This window comes from Struthio camelus, chromosome 2, assembly GCF_040807025.1.
Source record: "Struthio camelus isolate bStrCam1 chromosome 2, bStrCam1.hap1, whole genome shotgun sequence".
In the NCBI taxonomy this organism is placed as follows: Eukaryota; Metazoa; Chordata; class Aves; order Struthioniformes; family Struthionidae; genus Struthio; species Struthio camelus.
In genome coordinates, this window is record NC_090943.1 from 52,928,246 (window position 1) to 52,947,947 (window position 19,702).

General features: G+C 37.0%; 1 protein-coding gene across 23 annotated transcripts in view; it reads right to left on the reverse strand.

The window, feature by feature from the left end:
- The window catches only part of CLASP2 (cytoplasmic linker associated protein 2), a 150,644-nt gene that overhangs the window by 121,843 nt on the left and 9,099 nt on the right, over positions 1-19,702 (reverse strand). For 22 of the 23 annotated variants that reach the window (XM_068935735.1, XM_009679741.2, XM_068935737.1 and 19 more), the window contains exons 2-4: positions 15,181-15,259; positions 3,908-4,011; positions 267-358 (exon numbers count right to left, since the gene is read on the reverse strand). In XM_068935735.1, coding sequence (XP_068791836.1) covers positions 267-358; positions 3,908-4,011; positions 15,181-15,259 — 275 coding nt within the window. Of the gene's footprint in view, positions 1-266; positions 359-1,014; positions 1,153-3,907; positions 4,012-15,180; positions 15,260-19,702 lie in introns of those variants that run through there. The other variant, XM_068935755.1, reaches the window with a different exon arrangement.

The following is a 19,702-nucleotide window of genomic DNA, read 5'->3' on the forward strand; positions in this document are numbered from 1 at the left end:
ACTTGTAGCTTAGCATCAATAATATTCAAATTTACATGTATGAATCAAGCTCCATCTCACTCTCTCAAGTCTTTCATCTATTTTTAAGTGAGACAAGATATTATACCTTTAATCTTTCTTCCAGAAAGCTCACAGGTCAAATTGTTTGATTTTTCCTGTTTATGATTTTAATTGAATCAGGCTTCCTAAAGTACTAATTTCAGAGGAAAAGAGACACTTGGAAAAAGGACAGAATCCGTACGTCTCCAAGGAGACAAAAAGCTTACGTGTTTAAGGTTGCAATAAGACACAAACACACTCCTTCTCGGGATCGGTAATTCTTGTGTTTAAAGCCAACAGCAAGGCGTTCCCAAATGTACTATAAAACAGAAATTGACTTTGATGACTGCAAGCAAAATACAATGCAATTCTATCCATTTTCTATAATCACATTCATAACAACAGCTACAAAAACAACAACAAAAGACAGGTCCACTGGCAAAGTAAAGGCATTTCTCAGATAAAATTAAATTACAAAATTTGCAATATGGAACATATACAGATTATCCCATGCCTCCGAACATTTTGAAGTGTCACGAAATCTATCTAAATATTTTCATTACTTAAAGAAATAGCTTTCAGAAAAATATATAGAATTGTTAGTTACAAATGCACAAACATTAACATTTCAAACTAGTGACTCAAGTAGAAGTTTCAATACTTTTTGCTTCATATTCTTTCCCTGACAAAATTTCTTCTCATTCATTTTAGTTTGCCCTTATCCATACTCCTGCTGTCCACTTCTCTTCTACTTTTGCCTTAAATTTATTTCAATTTCTTCATTTTTCAATTATTTCTTGCCTGCTCATTTTCATTTATTTGCTTCTATTTTCGTTCTGCTTTTGTTTCTCCTTTTGTGCTGGTGTTGTTTTCTGTGGTACGATCCTCTGGCTCACTAAACCCTCATTTACCTTCTTGCACGTTCACTTTTCATTGCCTGCCTTTACTCTTTCACTTCTCGGTTTATCTTTTTACCTTTCCATTTCCTTGTCGTTCTCTAGCTGTATGTCACGGTGTAAATAGCGTAAACATGAAGCTTACGAGACTTTGGATTCTCAGTAGTATTTCAGAGCAGATGCACAGGCTCAAACTGCAACTCCCTCGGCTGCAACGCTGCCATTACAGTCTCGGCCAGGCAGCGAGCATCCGAGGGGCGTTGTTGCCTAGCAATGGCTGCACACTGGCTATAGCACATTTTGCAGCCTAGGCACCACCCTCGTTCCTACCCCTGAAGGGCTGCAATTCCAATCTATAATGATTACATACATCTTTTAAAATGCATTAGATACAAATTTTCACAAAAGGATTTGGCTTTCTGGAAAAAAAAAAAAAACCACTCACGAACAGCTATTGATCACCAAAAACAGATAGTTTAAGCAGCAGGGAACACTGCACCTTCTTTCCTAATGAGGTAGCACAGTTTATAGCAGACATAAAATTTCCAGTTACAATCTACTTGATCATTTTGAACCATCTGTGATTTTTTTTTTTTAATACTTTATTACATTTTTAAAAAAATTAAACCTCAGAGAAGCAGAACATGGCTTGCCAAAACTGCACAGGTTAACAATAAAGAACAGGGTTTTAGGGAAGAAAACAACCTTCCAACATTAGCCCATCATTCAGGACAAATACGAAAAAAACCGAAATCGCCTTCCCAGGTGCACAAAAATAGAGGTAGAAAGGAAACTGTAGAGTACTGAAACAAAGCAAAGACTGAAGAGAAATTTAGACTTTTACTAAATTAACTCCAGTTTAAGAATCAGATTAATCTAAATAGAGAAATTCAAACAGATTCTTAGAAATTTCAACTTTCATGCAATAGATGACTTGCTAGCAACAGCTGGTATCAACCTCCCTTTGTCCCATCCATGCATTTATACCAGCTATATTCCGATTTTGCTGCTTTTCCCTGACCCTTATAACCAGCTACCCCTAACTTTTTTTTTTTCCTCTTCTTAAACACATTCACAACAAAATAAAGGAATTTACCATAGGACAAATTAAATATTATTTAAGGACACACTAGAACAGACCAGATGAGATGATCAGCAAGAGACTTACAGGTCTTATCCAAAAAAAAAAAAAAAAAAAAAAAAAAAAAAAAGGATTCCACCCAACTCTTCCAAAGGGATGCTTCTCTGCAGCAAAGGGAGCCTAAAACTCTGTAGTTCAGGTTGGAGGTACAGGAAGGACTTCTCTGTTTTGGCCCCTGCTGTGAGGATGATTTATGCATTCCAAATTTCCTCCCTCATTGGAGGAAATTTATTCCATCCAAATTATTTTTTATCCAAATTTTTAGTGAAAATACATAAGCAGTCCTGGGAGCAAAGACCTGAAGCCAGGATTCTCCCATTCCTGGGGAGGTACCAGAAGAGCTATGTCTTCTCTTATTTACATACACTCTTCCTTGAACCCCCATCAATCCTGCATTCCTTCCTGCACTGTAGGGAAGCTTCAGCAAAGGGTATGGAAGCCTCTCTCATATTAGTGTGCAGTCTAACCATTAAGGCTCTCTTCAGAAATCAAGAGATGTACCAGTAATCTAAAATTCTTTCATAACGAAGGCCTATCCTATGAAGCAAATATCAGCACGTTCTTCATCAGCTATTGCACAAATGGAAAAGTCTCCAAGATGCTATGCTATGCATCTATCCAAATGCTATTAGATTAGGGGGCAGGTGTGCTTTCAGGTCTCCATGCTGTGTACTTCTGAGCATCTTGGGCAGAAGAACGTGTCATCTGTGAACCGCTTGTGCTTAGGCATAAAAAAAAGCTGCTGTGATGTCTCCTGTCAATGAACATGATCAAAACTGCAAACTCTTGGACAGATAAAGGCTTTGCAGATGACATTCCTAGACTTTGCTGCCTGAACACTATTCAGATCCGTGACCAAATACCGTGTTGAAAACGCTTCGCGTTTGAACAGAGAAGTTTCTATAGCTGCTTGACGTGCAACCTGTATTTTCCCATCATGCAAACCAAGCAATCAAGAATAGTTTTCTCACTGCAAATGGAGTTTACAAAATTGCATTCCCTGTACACAAACATTCAAACCTGTATCTGTGAACACACACAGTCAGGAATTCACAGTTAAAAACTTCATGCGGATAAGCAAAACGAGATTCACAAAATGAAGATGCTCCCTGTTAATGCCTACACTTAAACTTGGAAGCAGGTTTTCTTAAGAGGAATTAAAAAGTTCAGTAACAGTTTCTATTGAAGACCAGGGTCCCTAGAGTTTTGCATAATAGCACTGCTCAAACAATATAATCCTGTTAAGCAATCCTACATTTTTCAGGCTCATGCAAGTAGGAATACTACATGTAGCACTTGGGAGCCACACAGTGCTCAGAAGCGTACAAAGATTTGCTTAACTCAGACTTCAACAGAAGTAGACAAGGCAGAGGGAAACTTTTCACAATCTCAGTTTGTCAAAGGTTCACACAGCAAATTAATCGTATGTCTAGAAAACTAGATTTTCTAAATTAGAATCTACTACCTCAATTGTGGGACTACTCCTACATGGTGCAAAGCTAATTAAAAAAAGACTTATTTATTCCTATTATGCAAATTCAAAGCCAGCATGATGCTTCAAATATGCTTCAATTAACAAACTCTCGCCACATGACATGAAAACATCTACTCAAAATTTAGCTATGATATGCAAAAACTGCAGAAGTGCACTGTGCCAGATTTCTATCTTCAGTTGAAGCCGAACAGTGTGTCACTGTTAATCCATTAAGAACATCCTTAACATTGACGCCATTAACAGTAACTGTAATTGTGACATATTCAAAGTCAAGCTCATGCATAAGTAACAAGGGCCATAGAGGACTACATCTGAACCTATGTTAAGTAATCATACCATGGGTGGTGCTGCCTCCTCCATCAACTTCAATATAAGATTCTGTGCTTGCTCTCGAACTTGGTCTTTGGCATCTCCCATACGATCTATCAAAGGTAGAAGAACTAAAGGGGAACAAAAAAAACCAAATAAACAAAAAAATCACCCATTGAAGATTTCCCAATACTGAAGAATATTTCTCGAAACAGATTTAAGATACATCTCATTCAAAAATAAAAACTAAGAATAATGCATCAGACTGAAATTAAAGAACACAGTATCTTCCAAGAGACTAAAAAGAGATAAAGCGTCTCATCTTAACAGTTGCATGAATGTCCTTTTTGAAGATTATACTGAAGTCAACAAAAGCTTCTGAATTTCTGGCTTTTCTGAAAAAGAATATTAAGACCGGGGGGGGGGGAAGGGGCGGCGGCGGCGGCAGAAGGAATAAATAGGAATAGGGTAGAGGACTGTCTTCAAATCAGTGCAATTTTGCTGTTTCATTATGACAATTGAAAAATTGAAATATTCAAAAAGTATATTGTACTGAAGTAAGGCCAAGTTCCCACTGGAATATCAGTAAAAGTTACTATTTTAAAATAAATGTCCTTAAACAACATTTAACTGATATTACACCATAGCTGATGATTTCATATCCTAAAATCAGAAATCACTAAAATAAAATCATTGCAAGACTTGCAAAATCTTTGATTTGCCTATCCGGCAATATCATTTAACAGATGTAATTACAATGTTAGCATATTTAGGAAAGCTATTTGGATGAATGGTTAGATCAGCATTGTGCAAGACATCTTGCTCTACTGGTTTATGTCTCAGTTTCAATTTTTTTTTTTTTTTTTTTTTCATTTTGAGAACACAGTAAAGAAATTATCCAGAGCTGAAGAAGTGAAGTTTGGCAGTACCCGACAGACCCCTCCTAAATTTCCAATGACTCATATACATATTGAATATTTTTTTCTCCCCAACAATAGTTGCATGATTATTGTAAATACTGTTGCATTCTTCCCCCACCCCAATAGTTACTGGTGACATCTATTACAATGGCCTGAATATTGGGCATTTTAAGGCACTCCTTGCTTTACAGAGCAAGAAACAAAACAAACACCGAGAAACTGCTCCAGTGAGGGGAATCACGGTGAATACCAATCCTGTGGGAACATGCTTCTTCTAATCAGAGCGCGCTGAGTCAGTTCACGGAGCTGCAGACACCAGGGTTCTACTGAAACCGCTCAAGCACGCACAGAGAACAGCTACTAGGCTGACTGAACAGAGATGAGATCACTGAATTAAACTAAGCTGTGACACAGGCTGCAGATTTCCGTGCTTGTAGCTGCTAAACGCGCCAACCTTTGTCATTCAAGGAGCTCTTCGAGGGGCTACCAGCTGCTGGAGCTGTTACGGGGTCCAAAAGTCTGCAGGCTAGATGTTTTTCTAAACCTTAAGTTTCTTTAAGACCCCATATATGGTATGATATATACTGTTTGCACATAGAAAAAGAAATTAGGCTGTTGCATGCTGCCAACCACCAGCTAGTTTTTAGTTTGCTAGACCATCTTTTCTGTCAGAATAAAGTTTAACAGGAAATTATGTTCAGTTGGTTGCATATAGATGAAGTTTCAGAATGTTCAACTCGAAGCAGAAGGAGATCTCTAAACATATTTCAAACCAAATTCCTAATACCGTTATCATTTTTTCCTCTCAATGTTATTACTATCTAGAGAGAGCTATTTATATTATTACTTTTTCTGCTTTAGTGAAAAATTAAGCTTAACTGTGTTAGCTATCCTTTCTATGAATGAGGTTAGCGGGAAGCATGTCTCCCTACCTAAAAACATTCACATTTTAAAGACACTCAAGTCCATCCCAGCACACGCAATAGTTAAGGCCAAAACCAGTCTGGAGACTCAGAGCACAGCCTTGAGGGATTAAAATATTTACTTTCTCTACAGGAGCAGAATATGATAAACAAGTAAAGCAGAGAAGTCAGTGCCTAGAAAGGTACCCAATTTCTTTAAAAAGATCCTGAGCGCTTATCTCTATGATGCCCTGCAGCAGTGAAAGCCATAGGTTGCACAATTTCCTTTTGCTAAACTTTAACAAGAGTTCCTTCTGTTATGAGACAAATACTCAGCTCTTAAGTTTGTACTACTGCTCACAGCTTCCCCCTTATTCCACCTCTCTAGAACACTTGGACCTACTCTTTGAAAATAGTCAGTTTATGTATATCCTCTCATGCTTACCCATTTCTATGGATCAGCTTTAGGTAGTCCATGTTTGCTCCAACTGGAGCTGCAATTGCAAAGGCTTACAAAAAACCCCAAACATTAAGCAAATAAGAATCTTTCCCAAGAAATCAATGTCAGTGACAGCAAAAATTCTCTTATGAGAAAGCCCAACTTCACATCTTGGACTTGAAAGGAAAAGGCTTTCGGGACAGAAACAGAGGTTAAACCTAACAGCAATGTCTTTCTAGTTTTTCCAGAAACCTTGCCAGTTCAGGCAACAGCACTAAATTGCTGCCAACATTACAAAGAAAGGAGGGGAAACAGCTGCCTCAGCAATTAGAGCAGTCACTGTTGTTATGGATAAGATGCACAGGGGAGAAAGGAATCTCAGAGAGGCTCCTACATGGCCAGCAACAGGGCCAGTCTGGCAGACTAACATTGGCAAAGACTATTTCTAAACAAAGGACCTTTAACAGGTTTTCAGGGGTGAAGCCAGAAGGGCCTCCCTGCTCCCCTGCTAATATTTACCTCTCCCCTTCTTAAGATAAAGTCCAGTCCTGAATACGTACGTTCAATCTATAGCTATCTCAGACACATGAACATATTTCTCGGTCCTTCCAGTAGGCAACTGAGGCAAGCATTAGGTGGATTAATGAGGTATACTGTTCATCATTAACAGCGGGGAAGAAAAGAAAACTGCATTTATTTTATGATATATTCATGAACCTATCAGGGTCTCAGCCCCAGGCAACATAAGAGAGTCCAAGGATTTTAAAGAAGTGGGTATACTAGACTAGCAGGGAAACTATAAGGTAAAGAACATATGTCCATGTCATCATCTGAAAATTTTAGTTCTGGGCTAAGTTTTTACAGCACTGTATTCATTAGAACCAAACAGAAACCAAGACTACAACTTCTCTACTTTTATATGATGACGCTGCATTTCCAGCTGTCATACAGCAATCAAGCCTCTCCACGGTAGCGTCCACACACAGTAAGCAGAAGATATTCTAACTCGGAGCTTATCAGCCTAGCATGAATCACTTCATGTGAAAGTCATACTCACTACTAATGAATTCCCACACTTGCCAGGCAGAATGTAAAGAGTTTTAAAAGGCCCTATAGAAAAAATTATCTATTTTTTTTTAATTACACTATTGAAGAATCTATCAACCAAGGTAACACAAGTTGCAGTTTACATAAGCTATGAATATCAATCAGTTTAAATTACTCCAATCACTAATTGATCATTAACTGTAGAGGGAACTGAAGGAAACTGAAAGACTTTCTGGGATGTTGCACAGCAAGGGGTTTTGGGCGGGGGTTGGGTTAAATTTGAAAATATAAAAGCAATTCAAAATACCTTTCTGGAGAAAAACAGAAATGAGTCTCCTTTCAAAAACTTTTACTTTTTTAACAAATATAAAATATTCAATATTTTTTTTTTAGAATAAAATCCTATAACGTATACCTAGCACAGCTTTTCCTCAGGTCAGTAAGCAGCAAAGTGTATAGTCAACGTCAGACAAAACTTCATTTGCACGTAGATGCAACAAGGTATCCTTGAGACAGACTTTCCTCACACAAATAGAAAGGCTTGCTTTATACTTCCTGAGTAACCTGATTTAATTTCAAAGTTTTGTCTAACTTTTGAGGCTGGCCTTGCTCTAAACAGAGATGTGGACCACACGACCTCCAAAGGTCCATTCCAACCCACGTTATTCCATCATTTTATGTTTAGGTGTTCTATAAGCTTTTGCAATCTGGGATTCTAGAGCAGATCATGCCATTAGTCTCAAGATTTACATGAAATTAAAAGACAGCTCCTCCATAAAAGAAAAGTCAAATATTTTTCTGTGTGTTAGATGTATCCATGGTAGCTCATTTTAAAACAGTTCTTAGTTTTCATGCTGTGGAGAACAATATTCCTCCACACATCATTAAAAAACACAAGTTAAAGAGTCACATCTTGATTAAACTTCACTTTTAAGCCTTCCCCCCCAAAATTTTAACACAGTTATTAAACAGAAAAAACAAGTAAGAATTCAGAAACTAGATGACACTGACCTAAGTGAGTTTTTCCTCAAACACAAATATTTTTAAATTCTTGTATCAAATACTTTTAATCCAAACTCACACTCTAAAAATCACTGCCCATTGCAAATACTTACAGCTACTTAAAAAAACAACGCAACATACTTGCATGCCTAATTACGGCAATATATTTGAAAAAACGCTCAAGTTGTTATGAAGAATCTAATTGAAATTTTTTTCATCACTTCTAGAAATTGCCTGAAAAGAACTTAAAGTACTTCAAAATGGTTTCACATCTGAGTATACAGCATTATAACAGTCTTCTAAAATTATTTTTACCCATTGGTTTCTTTTTACCATAAATATTAGCATGAAGAGTTTGAAATTGCTATCATAAATGTATGTGTGTGTACATACATATATACATGTGTGTATATGTACATATTATATATACACACTTGTGTCAAATATAGTTTTCTTTTAATTCACAGATAACAAAACATATTTTAAGACATGCTGTAAAGTTGTACATGAAAAGGAACAGCAATGTAATATCATAGACTAGAAGAATAGCTCAATATATGCAGACAAAATGTATCAGAGTAAACTGCTACGTTAACATTGAAATAGAATCTAAGCTGCTTTATTGCAGCCTTTTCTTTTCCTGTTATTTTGATAAATCCCATTTAATTGCAAAATTATTACCTTTTCCTTATCTTTACTCAATGCAGCAGACAATCTAGGCACAAAAGTTCAGAAATGGCTTGTTATATTGAACATTACAATTTTCTCAGGATATGCCATCTAAAAAATTGTTGCGTACACTAAAAACGAAGCTCTCTGAAGTACTGGTCACTTGTTCACCACAGACTTAATTCTGATCATAGAAACTGATGAGATTAGAAACTCGTGTCACTCATGAAGTGTTGAAAATACTTGAGAATAATTTAAAAATAAGTTTTGTTTTGAGCAGCGAGTTTTTGCAATTTGTCATCACAGAACATGAGAAGGCAGGTAGTGTCAGCAGGTTCAGAAAAAGAGATTAGACAACAGGCATGGGTGTATCCTCCAATATCTATAATCCAATGAGTGTGAGTGGGAATGGACCACAGGCAGGAGCTACAGGCAGCTCATACTGCCACTGTCACGGGTTGAATATTTGGCCACAGGAACCAACGGGCTGAGTCCAGGGGGCATTTGTTACATTAGTACAGTCAAAGGACTTTGCTATTTAACCTTGTGTATGAACTGTAGAGGATAGAAAAACACCAGCAAATAACTAATATTTTCTTCATTGACTGGGCTTATAGGGAAGGGTTAGGAACTGATGTGGGGAAGAGAGCAAGACAGCATTCACTTCTTTTAGAAAATGAAACTAGAAGAAAAAGTAACATGTTTATTTTGTTTGTCTTTTTTAAAATCAAAGCCCTATCATCCTGTCACATTTGCTCATAACTCTAGCACTTCGTTTTTCTTCTTACATATAATACTTTAATGATTGATGCCATCACCTGGAAAAACAGAACAGGAGAGGGTAAACACGTACTCTTACACAAGCTGTTTTAATCTTCTGTTTTAGTCACAGAACAAGCAGTAGACATTAAATATTACAAGATGTAACGCTGTATCAAATACTCCTTAATCTGCTCTATTTTTCCGGAACTTAGACCTCTAGGCTTGTGAACTAACACATATCCTGACATACATTGCTTGTAAAGTATTTTCAAGCATCTTCACTGGAAATAATAACAACATCCTGATTTCTGTCTCCAAATCTCCCAGCACTGATGTCAGCAGCAGAGAGCATGCAAGGTGGTTAATCTGAAAAGGATCACACCTTGGGAGAAAGTTACTGTAACATTAGATTGTTGCCTGGGAAACTGAATTAACTCTCTTATCAGGCAGGACACTTCAATACAAAGATCACTAATGCACTCCTCAGAGCACTGGAAAGCATCGGTTTTGAAGCTACTGTATCGACTTTGCCCAAATCTAATTTATGGCCTATATATAGACTGTAAAGGCAGACAAGAATAAGAAAGCAAGCACCTGTTTTACTTCTCAGCAAAAAGCCTGCTATTTTTGTGGGTGTGAATGTTAAGAAACATCAGTTACTTTTTCTCCGCACTTGAAAAAAATCTGTCCCCATGATAACTGCACGGGAAATTAAAAAGGGAAAAAATATGTTTTGACATGTTATGGCTGGGTAATATGCTATAATTCCATTATTTCCTGAGTTCACAATCATGACTAAGACCATCTCTGGGTTGCCAAAAATTAAGACTGGGGGGGTTTTTTGTTTTGGGTTGGGTTTTTGTTGAGACAAAAAACACATTTAAATTTCCATATCTTTTATGACAGAAAATACTGCTATAAAACCAAAACTTTACGTTGCAAGTTGCATGAATTATATTTAAAAAGGCAGAAAAAGTAGAAAGGTACTTTATGCATACATCTTCCATTGATATATTCATGCTGCAATCCTGTTCTTCAGTGAGAATGCAAGCAAATGACTGCTGCAGTAACCAAATTAGAAATTAACTATGTTTCGAGTGTATTTTCAAAATAATAATAAAATTGTGTGGAAAATGTCTATTATGTTTGTCTTCCAAAAATAAGATATTCATATCTATCAGAGCAAATGAGAAGGAAATAAATGCCTACCACATAAAATACTAATAAGATTTCCTATGTGGCTGTATCAATCTTGTCAGCTAATTGAAGAATGTTTGCTTTCAAATTTCCCAACATTTTCAGGCTTGGTACCATGACCTTTATTTTCTCCTCATGTAACCAATACCAACTGTGGGTCTGCAATACATAATTACCCACCACATTAACTATGTTCACATCAAACAGTGCCTTAATTGGACACTAACCAAGATATAAAAATGCTAAAATGATAGTTTGCATAAATAGTTGATTCTTCACCATTGTTTGTCTAGGGAAACTTTCTGTAAAAGTAATTTCAGAAAAACAAAACAAAAAACCCTTAAGAGGATTTTTTCCTACTTCTAAGCAATTTTCACCATTGAGATGTAACAGAGAACAGAATTATGAAATAAAAGTAGTTTCTTATCGCATCTGTTAAAAAAACAGTAAACAGCTGTTACAGTCGGCTGTAACATAACAGAAGAGGAAAAAATCAGCTTTCATCATGATACCTCACAAACTTGTAAGAGCCCTCTGGAAGAACGGCTGTACACTCGGACAACGCTAACTCAGCTGACAGAAAGCAGATGGATTTTCAAATAGTCCTCAAAAGGGCTGGAATTAAGGTACCATAAATTCAGAATAATGCATGGGACAGGCAGGAAGAGACATCATCCTGGATAGCAGACCCTAAATCCATTATCATTACACAGGGAAGAGCTTAGGATGTTACAGCAGATAGATTCATGAATATATTAGGTCAATTCTCAGTAGCAGCATAACGAGCAAATAGATTATTCGTAATTATTATGAAAAAAATAAATGACATAACGAAAACAAACATGGTTATGCCACATCTAAGCAGTGATGGCTCCCTCATTTCAAAAACATTGCAATAGAATGGTATTGAAAGGGGTAATATGAACATTAAAAAGTATGGAACAACTTTTGTACAAGAAACAATTAGATTTGGACTCTTATGGCAAGGGGAATGATGGCAGAGGAGAAGCATAAGAAGTTTTGTAAAATCATGACTGGCAGTGGAGATGATAAGAAATGATGGCTCAGCTCTTTAATATAAGATCTAGCAAGCATTAATTTAAATTATTAGGCAGCCAATCCAAAAAGAAAACAAAATTTTTTTCAGACCACATAAAATCAAGCATTACTACAGAATGCCGTGGATGCCAAAGGTCTATGAGGGTTCAAAAAGCAACCAGATAAACTTGTAGAAAAAAAAGGGCAGTAGGTTAGATACTAAAGCTTATCTCTGGCTCAGGTGACCCTAAACTGCAAGATTGCTGGCAACTAGGAGGTCATACCGAAGGCATTATCACTGTATGTTTGCCTGTCCTTACTTTCTTCTTTAGGCATCTGCAAATGGGTCACTGTAGACATTGGCCTTTGGTCTGACTTACTAGAGCCATTCTGGAATTATGTTAGAGCCTAAACCGGCAGAGTCAACAGAAAATAGTTTGCTTACACAGACTTTCATGGTTTGACAGAGGATTTCAAAGTTGCTTGAGATAGCTGGGATCGGGGTTTTTTCCCATATTAAAGACTCCTAATAAGCAAAATGGATTCAACTAGAGATTAAAAAAAAAAAGCCATAAAGACAAAAACATTGTTCCCCACACAAAGATTTTGCATAACAGCTCAGATGCACAGTGACAGTCATCAAATTTATCAGCCATGTGACAAGACTGAATATGGAGTACAATACAGTAATGATATTACACAGATCAGCACGCAGTAAGAAACTACTGGATAACGTCCATGTCTTCTTCCCTCTACATCAAAAGCCAAAGAAGTGATTTCACACAAGATAAACAGTAAGTGAGTCTTGGTCATTTATAATCACTGCAATGTGTACAATATAAATATATTAAAAAAAAAAAAAAAACTTGCGGAATTGCAACTGTTTTCAGGGTGTGTGCGCAGGTGAGGATTAGGGTGCAGCTGGTTTGATTTATGGCTTACCAGTGCCTTCTTACGGCATCGTTCTCATGGACACACAGGGCATACGTTTGATTTAAAAATCAGGACCTATTGTTTTGACAAATACACTCTCTATATACAAAGTTTAACTGATACAGCCTGTACATAGATAGCATAAAAGGTCAAAGGCAATAAAATACATGAATGATGAGCTGAAAAAAAGCTAGAAAAGCTTATGGCTTTCTAAACATCTATTTAGGAAATATGCTATAAGGAAACTGGCAACCATTAACAAAGCCGGGGCAGAAAAATACTACCTTAAATTCCAAGAAATTATATTAGAACAGAAACGAATCATCTTTTGAGCAAGGGCCCGATTCACCTAAAAATAAAAATAACAACTAGATCTGATGACTCTCAGAACAAGTTTTGAGACTTTCTTACAACAAGGAGAAAGCACATCATACCAATATGATTTGGGAAGCTGTTCATTCTGTAAGCGTCATTCAAGGAAGCAGTTTTCTTGCTCATCAGTCTGCTTTTCATTACTCTCATTAATCTCCAAATATCTACACTTTCAGGCATTTACAATAAAGTTTTTGTATTACTGCCTCACTGTCAAAGATTTAAAAAAAAAAAAAAAATAGATCTAGAGTCTTCCTGCAAGGCTTGGTTAGAATAGATAGCAACTGAACGGAACACACGCTGAACACCACTCTTCAAAAAGTCATCTAGAATAAGGAAGACTAATTATTTTCTGCCTTCACTGATACTGACCTTTCAGCACCTGTTATGCTTATGTAAGTTGACCATGCACAACAGTGACTTGCATATCTAGTGTAACACACTCTGCAAGTCTTAATTCTAGAAAAGCTCAGAAGACTAATTCCAGTTGAAGGCAGTACTATTCCTCAGCTCTTCTAAAAGCTATTTCTGAAATATACAGCTTCATATGACCATGGATGGATGAATCTGTCGATTATGTGTAACAATGACAGTACTCTTTTTTGTATTTGTTTGTTTGTTTTTAGTACAAGTGCTACTGCGAATGAAAATTATAATCTTCGATTTGTTCATAATCTCAAAGTACTCAAACACTGGGACAGAACATTTAGTGTTCTCATTGGAGGTATTTAAGTATTAACTAAAATAGTTCACACTTAAAAATACAGAAACAGAAGAAATGAAGAAGGATTTTCAAATGTTAATAAAGTTATTGTAGTTTTAAGTTCTACCTAGCACTAGGATATAAGCAGGGCTAGGCTTCAGGAATGTACTCCATTTGGGTTTATAATTACAAATGGGAACAATACAGAAATCAATATTCTGCATAGCACCATATGCCCCCAGTCCCCTGACACTAGTCCTGTACAAAACCAACTAGCCAAACAAAAATCCTCTGCAACAGAACAGATTTAAATCTGCAACACTATGCTGCAGTAGAAATAATATTCTACAGCCTCCTGAAATATGCTTTAATTTAACCCAGTTAGTAATTTGTCACAAACTAAATTTTTTATTTCTAAATTTTCAAATTGTTGCTGCTTTCTTGACTTTTAAATGTAAAAACGGAAACTTAAAGAAGGGGAAGCTTAAGACTGACAGACAATTTGAGATAGCTGGGGATGTGGGATGAAAGAAGTTGCAGGATAATTCACACAAATTTTGGAAAAGGACATTAAACTAGAAACTTCTGCTAAAAACAGACAGTGATAAAACAGTAATGTTGATTTTGTATATCACAATCTCCTTTCAAGGACAGCAACCAAGCAACTGAACAGATTAGTTTGCTCATACTTCTGAGAACAACTGTTTCATATTCAGGCACGTTTAGATCCATTAATTTGAAATTTATTCCAGTAAACATTTCGTACTAGTGCTTTTCTTTTTTTGTCCCCTCAAAAGTTTAGACTACTGAAAGCTAGAATCCAGTTATCTAGCAGAAAATGGACCGCATGGTCCTCTTTGAAACCACAGACTTCAGCAAACACAGGGCTCTAATTAAGAAGATCTACAAATAAAATCTCCAATCTTTACTCCAAGTTAAAGGTAACACTCTTACGTTCCAACATCATTACTAGATTACTAGATAAAACTGTCTTAGGGTATGGTAAGGAAATACATAGTGTGAAACTAATTACAGAAAAGACATTCCTGGAATCTTTAAAAGTCACAATAGCCATCTATAGATGAGTAATTACTTGACAAAGTATTTACAAGCGAGTGTAAGATTATTCAAATTCCAGTGACAGAAGTAAGATCCCTAAATTCTGACAATACATTTACGTCCTCAGACATTGTTTTAAGCTATATTTAGATCAAAAGATTATCAACATGTTTCACCTATCATCGCTTCAATAAATGCATAAAAGTAAGCCTTCTACCTTTTGGTTTTGGCGGGGCGGGAGGTTATATTTTACTTACCAGTTCCTATGTAGGATTTAAAGCGTCCTGATAGTCTGTCGACAAAGGCACCTAGAACATCTAATCCCAGTAACGCCACCTGTTGAAACAAAAGCATTAGATATACAAAACATATCACTGAGGAATCCTTCTTTTAAAAGAAATTACGGACATACATGCAAGCATGCTGAGCCACTGTATCAATCTAAAGATAATGAGAGTTCTAATCAGAGAGGTGGCAATTCCTAAAAGCTTGGATTAAAAAACAGTTTTCAGGATGTCTGGAACAGACCAGTAATATTTTCACATACTGGTGCTGTTCAGATTTTTCAGTACTTGTTTCAGCACAGAAAGAAAATAAGCGTTAGAAATTTAATGTTTTATTGTATTTTCCACTACAAATGATAGAAACTCAGATAAATAATAAGAGGATTAAGGAGTTGGAAAAACCTCTTCATTTCTGCCTGGATTGCATATTACGACAGCAGTTCTACTCCCCAATTTCTTTAGAAGATGACTCCCAGCAATCCAGCTCAGCAATAGCTGGAAATCAAAACTCCTTTGGAACAAGTATACCCTGCACCAGAACAGCCATACTATTTTAGCCTTGTCTCCTCCACCAGGCTCCTAAGCTGCTGTGAGAAACAAACAAGAAAGCCTGACAAAAAAGAAAGGGGGTGGAAGGGGGAACACACCCAAATAGAAAAGAAGCAAACAGCTTGAAAAAACAGAGAGCAAGCAAATCAAGCCCCTAAATAAAAGTTCTAAATTAATTTCAAAGTAAAACTTGCATTTAAAAGCTTTGAGAGGGAATACAGGTTGGAAAGACATCGCTCAAAAACAGTTTCCCAGATGCTAAGAGCTCACCTGAATCTGGAAATTTATTTTCCCCAACTCCCAAAAGAGAACAACTAAGAAAAGCTAATGCTGCTAACGTCCCTAGCAGTTCAGACCACGCCATTCATCTATCTGCTTCTTAAGCTAGGCAAGTTTTATTTTTCTACATTTGCTCTTGCTCAAAATACAGCTATGGTTGTGAGACAGATCCCACCTTTGAACAGAAAACCGGTGAGAGAGGACAGTATCTACTAATTTAGAAACATACAAAAATCATCAGAAATGATCAGTTCAACCAAATAACTTCAAGAAGTCAGCAGACCTTTTTTTCCTCTTAAGTATCCTGGCACGCTGTACTAAGACTTCATTCAGTTTCCCAAGACAGTTTTTTGAGCATCAGAACATCGTCACATCTTGTAGTTGACTGACTTTGTTGCTTATGAATACACAAATGCCAAATGAGACACCTACTGAAGCTTGGGCATTCATAAGGAGTTTTCCTCCAAATGAATTCTCTATGCTTTACTAAGACGTATAACCACACTGCAATTTTTCCCCACAAAGACACGAGCAGAATCACTCCCCCCATTAGTTGCCTATTTTCATAAAACTTGGAACCACATTTGCTTGAAGAACTGTATTAAGATCCTCATCAGTCAAATTTGCCCACACTAGCCAACAAGTCAAAAATAATTTGGAGAGATTAGTAATAATACACACAGCCCACACACAGAGGATCACATAAGCTTTGTTTTCGCAAGAAACCAGGCCAACAAGCCTCCCATAAAATGCCGTTCTGAAGCAAGCACATAATTAAACAGGTATTAAGTATTTCGATATTGATACAGTAGACCTCTCTATAAGCAGGAGGTACCAAATGCAGCACAAGTCACTAGCAAATTTACTCAATTTTATAACTGAGACTAGCAAAACCAAGCATACAGTATCATTGGCTTAAATTAATATGTTGCCAACAAATGACTGCATGTAAGAGTTAGAAGGACAAGAAAAGGGAAGACTATAACTGATAGCTTATTTACACACACAAAAAAAAAATATATATATATAAAAATATATATAAAGGCTTTTATGGTAATATCAAGGCTTCCCAAAAGTTCTCTTCCACAATGCTGTTTTCCAGATTCTCAAATTATACAAGACTTGAGACAAAAATCTCAATCTAAAAAAGGATACTTGAGATAAATTAGTAGGAAACTTATTCTGGGTATATATTCTGTTTTCTTATGGATCTGTTTTTTGACTACAAGCTCCACTTTAGACTTTTTTTCCAGTGACAACTTGCAAGGTACCTTTCCCGTCTGAGTACTCAGATGTCTATTAGTGCACAAACTCCAGACTTTCCTTCTGTAAGGGTGCCTTGGGACTTGCTCTCTTCTCCACAAATTCAATTGTTTCTGCAAATCACCTTTAAGACTTCTATCTTTCTGAACAGCAGCAGTTCAGAGATTTAAAGCATGGGAAATATGCATGGCTGCATTTAATAACAGATGTGATCTTTACTGATCCCAAAGAAAAGTTATTAATAAGATTGAGAGTATTTCTTAATGAATCCAAGCATAGCCTCTAGCTTTTTTTCAGTCTGATCTGGGTAAAAACAGTAACCATATGGAAGATCTGAACTTCTATATACTTAAGGATCAGAGGCTCAGTAACTACCAGAGAATTGGCTATTTATCCTATTGTGACAGTTACTGCCAACAGATTCGATCACCTGCTTTTCATTTGTGTAAGAATATTTTATTTTGATCAAGAGCACCCACTCAGACACTGCCTGCACACTCCATGTTTTTGTATCCCTGTGAATGGATAAAGTCCAATCATTGCTTACAATGCAAGAATCATATGTATCATGAATAAGCATTCAAGCAGTTGTCAACATAGTGTTGGTTCTTCGTAACTAAAAGCTTATCAATTATTTGTGTAAGCAACACAGTAAGGGTTCTATTTCAATAACTACTGTGGAAAAGTCACCTCAGTAAATACTACCAATTTAAACGTCCTGCTGAGTAATTCTGTCTTGTGATGTCCTCACTGTATGAAAACATATTGTTTAGATTGCACAAGATTAAATAAAGCTTTGAAAAGTTACCTTGCTAGGTCAGAATGAGACATGAGAGTAACCCCGGCTTTTAGAAATGCAAAATTAACACAGACTGTGCTGCGAAATCCTCTGTAACAGCTACTAAACAAGCAGTCTTTACACACAACAGGTAACGAAATAGGTTACTAAGGGCTTAAAGGAGTAACCGTCTATAACATGAGGTTATCCCTTTAGGTCATAAAGAGTCCTACAGGAAGGCCAGAGGCCTGTAACTTGGAGGAAAAAAGGGTATAAGCCCTTACAGTACTTGCAGAGTGAGAAAATGTGATGTGACCTCAGGCTGGAAATAATGGAAAAGTGCTGTTGCTACAAAGTTTGGTCCTGTTTGGCAATTCAAAAGAAAAGTCAGTTGAATCTGGCTCAAGCATACTACCGCAGAAAACACCAAATAAACTGTCATTGATTGTTTCTGTAAATCAGTCTCAACACTCCTCTGCTTGGTACACAATGGTCTGAGTTGCAGCATCTTCTGGCAGGTATGATCCACTCAGTATTTGAGCAATCCTGTGTAAGGAGTCCTTACGCAGTACAACAGTCCTGAAAGACTGCAGTGAGCAAGGTTTATCAAGTGATATGGGGTCAAAAGAGCAGCATTCAAGAAAACCACGGAGCCAGGGCAGAACTGATCCGCAAGATAAAAAGTTCCAAGCTCTCAGACCCTATGCAGAAACAAGTGCCAATAGGGGCTCTTTGCTATGAACAGAGAAGCCTCTCACCTTTGTCGTGGCTCTTCCCACTGGCTTAAACTGAGCGTTATTCCTTCAGGGATAAAAATCATCGGATCTATGTCTTTGTATACATTAAGCCTTTTGCCTGGTGCCTAGAAAGAGGCTAGCAAGCTGCTACAGAATACATGTTCTCGTATGTTAAGACTGATTCACCAGCTCTCTATTAATAGTCTGCGGCATTTAACTACTGCCTTTGAGGTTCACAGAAGAAAAGAAATTTAAACTTACTTGAATTGGAGTTGGTCAGTTGTGGGTGTCCTTGGATTTGATCATAGGATCTGAACTGTATCTGTGCTTTTTGGGGTTTTTTTGTTTTTGTTTTTTTAAACTTCGAGGGAGAAAAGTTCAACAGGAACTTCCATCGAGTTCCTTTGGTGGAGAGAATTTACTTTACATTGTAAAATTACTGAGCAATTTGGCTTCCTGTCACCATGGGGACGATTCTGGTCCCCATGTCTGCTCCCCCATAAGTTTCTCACTCCTCGATCACTTTATTGACCTCCCTGTATATATTCCTATTCTCCTATTTTGCAGGATACTCAGCAACTCCTCTCATTATTTCCACTCCAATATTCTCCAGAAAAATAACTTCTCTGAGACCTACCCTCTTGACTCATTCCATGAACCTTCATAACCCAAAATATTGCCCAGACACCAAAGACTGCCCCTAGTGCTATGGGCAGAACAAAGCTTCCATTTCCCTGGGCCGTTTCTCCCTCCTAGGCTCTTCTTCAATACCAGCCAGGCAATCTTCAGACACTGTTCTTCCTTGAACATGAAAGTGCATTGCTGCAACCTCCCCATTCTGCATCAGCCAGGCAGCTGCCCCTGCTGACAGCAATCAAAATCGCAGTGC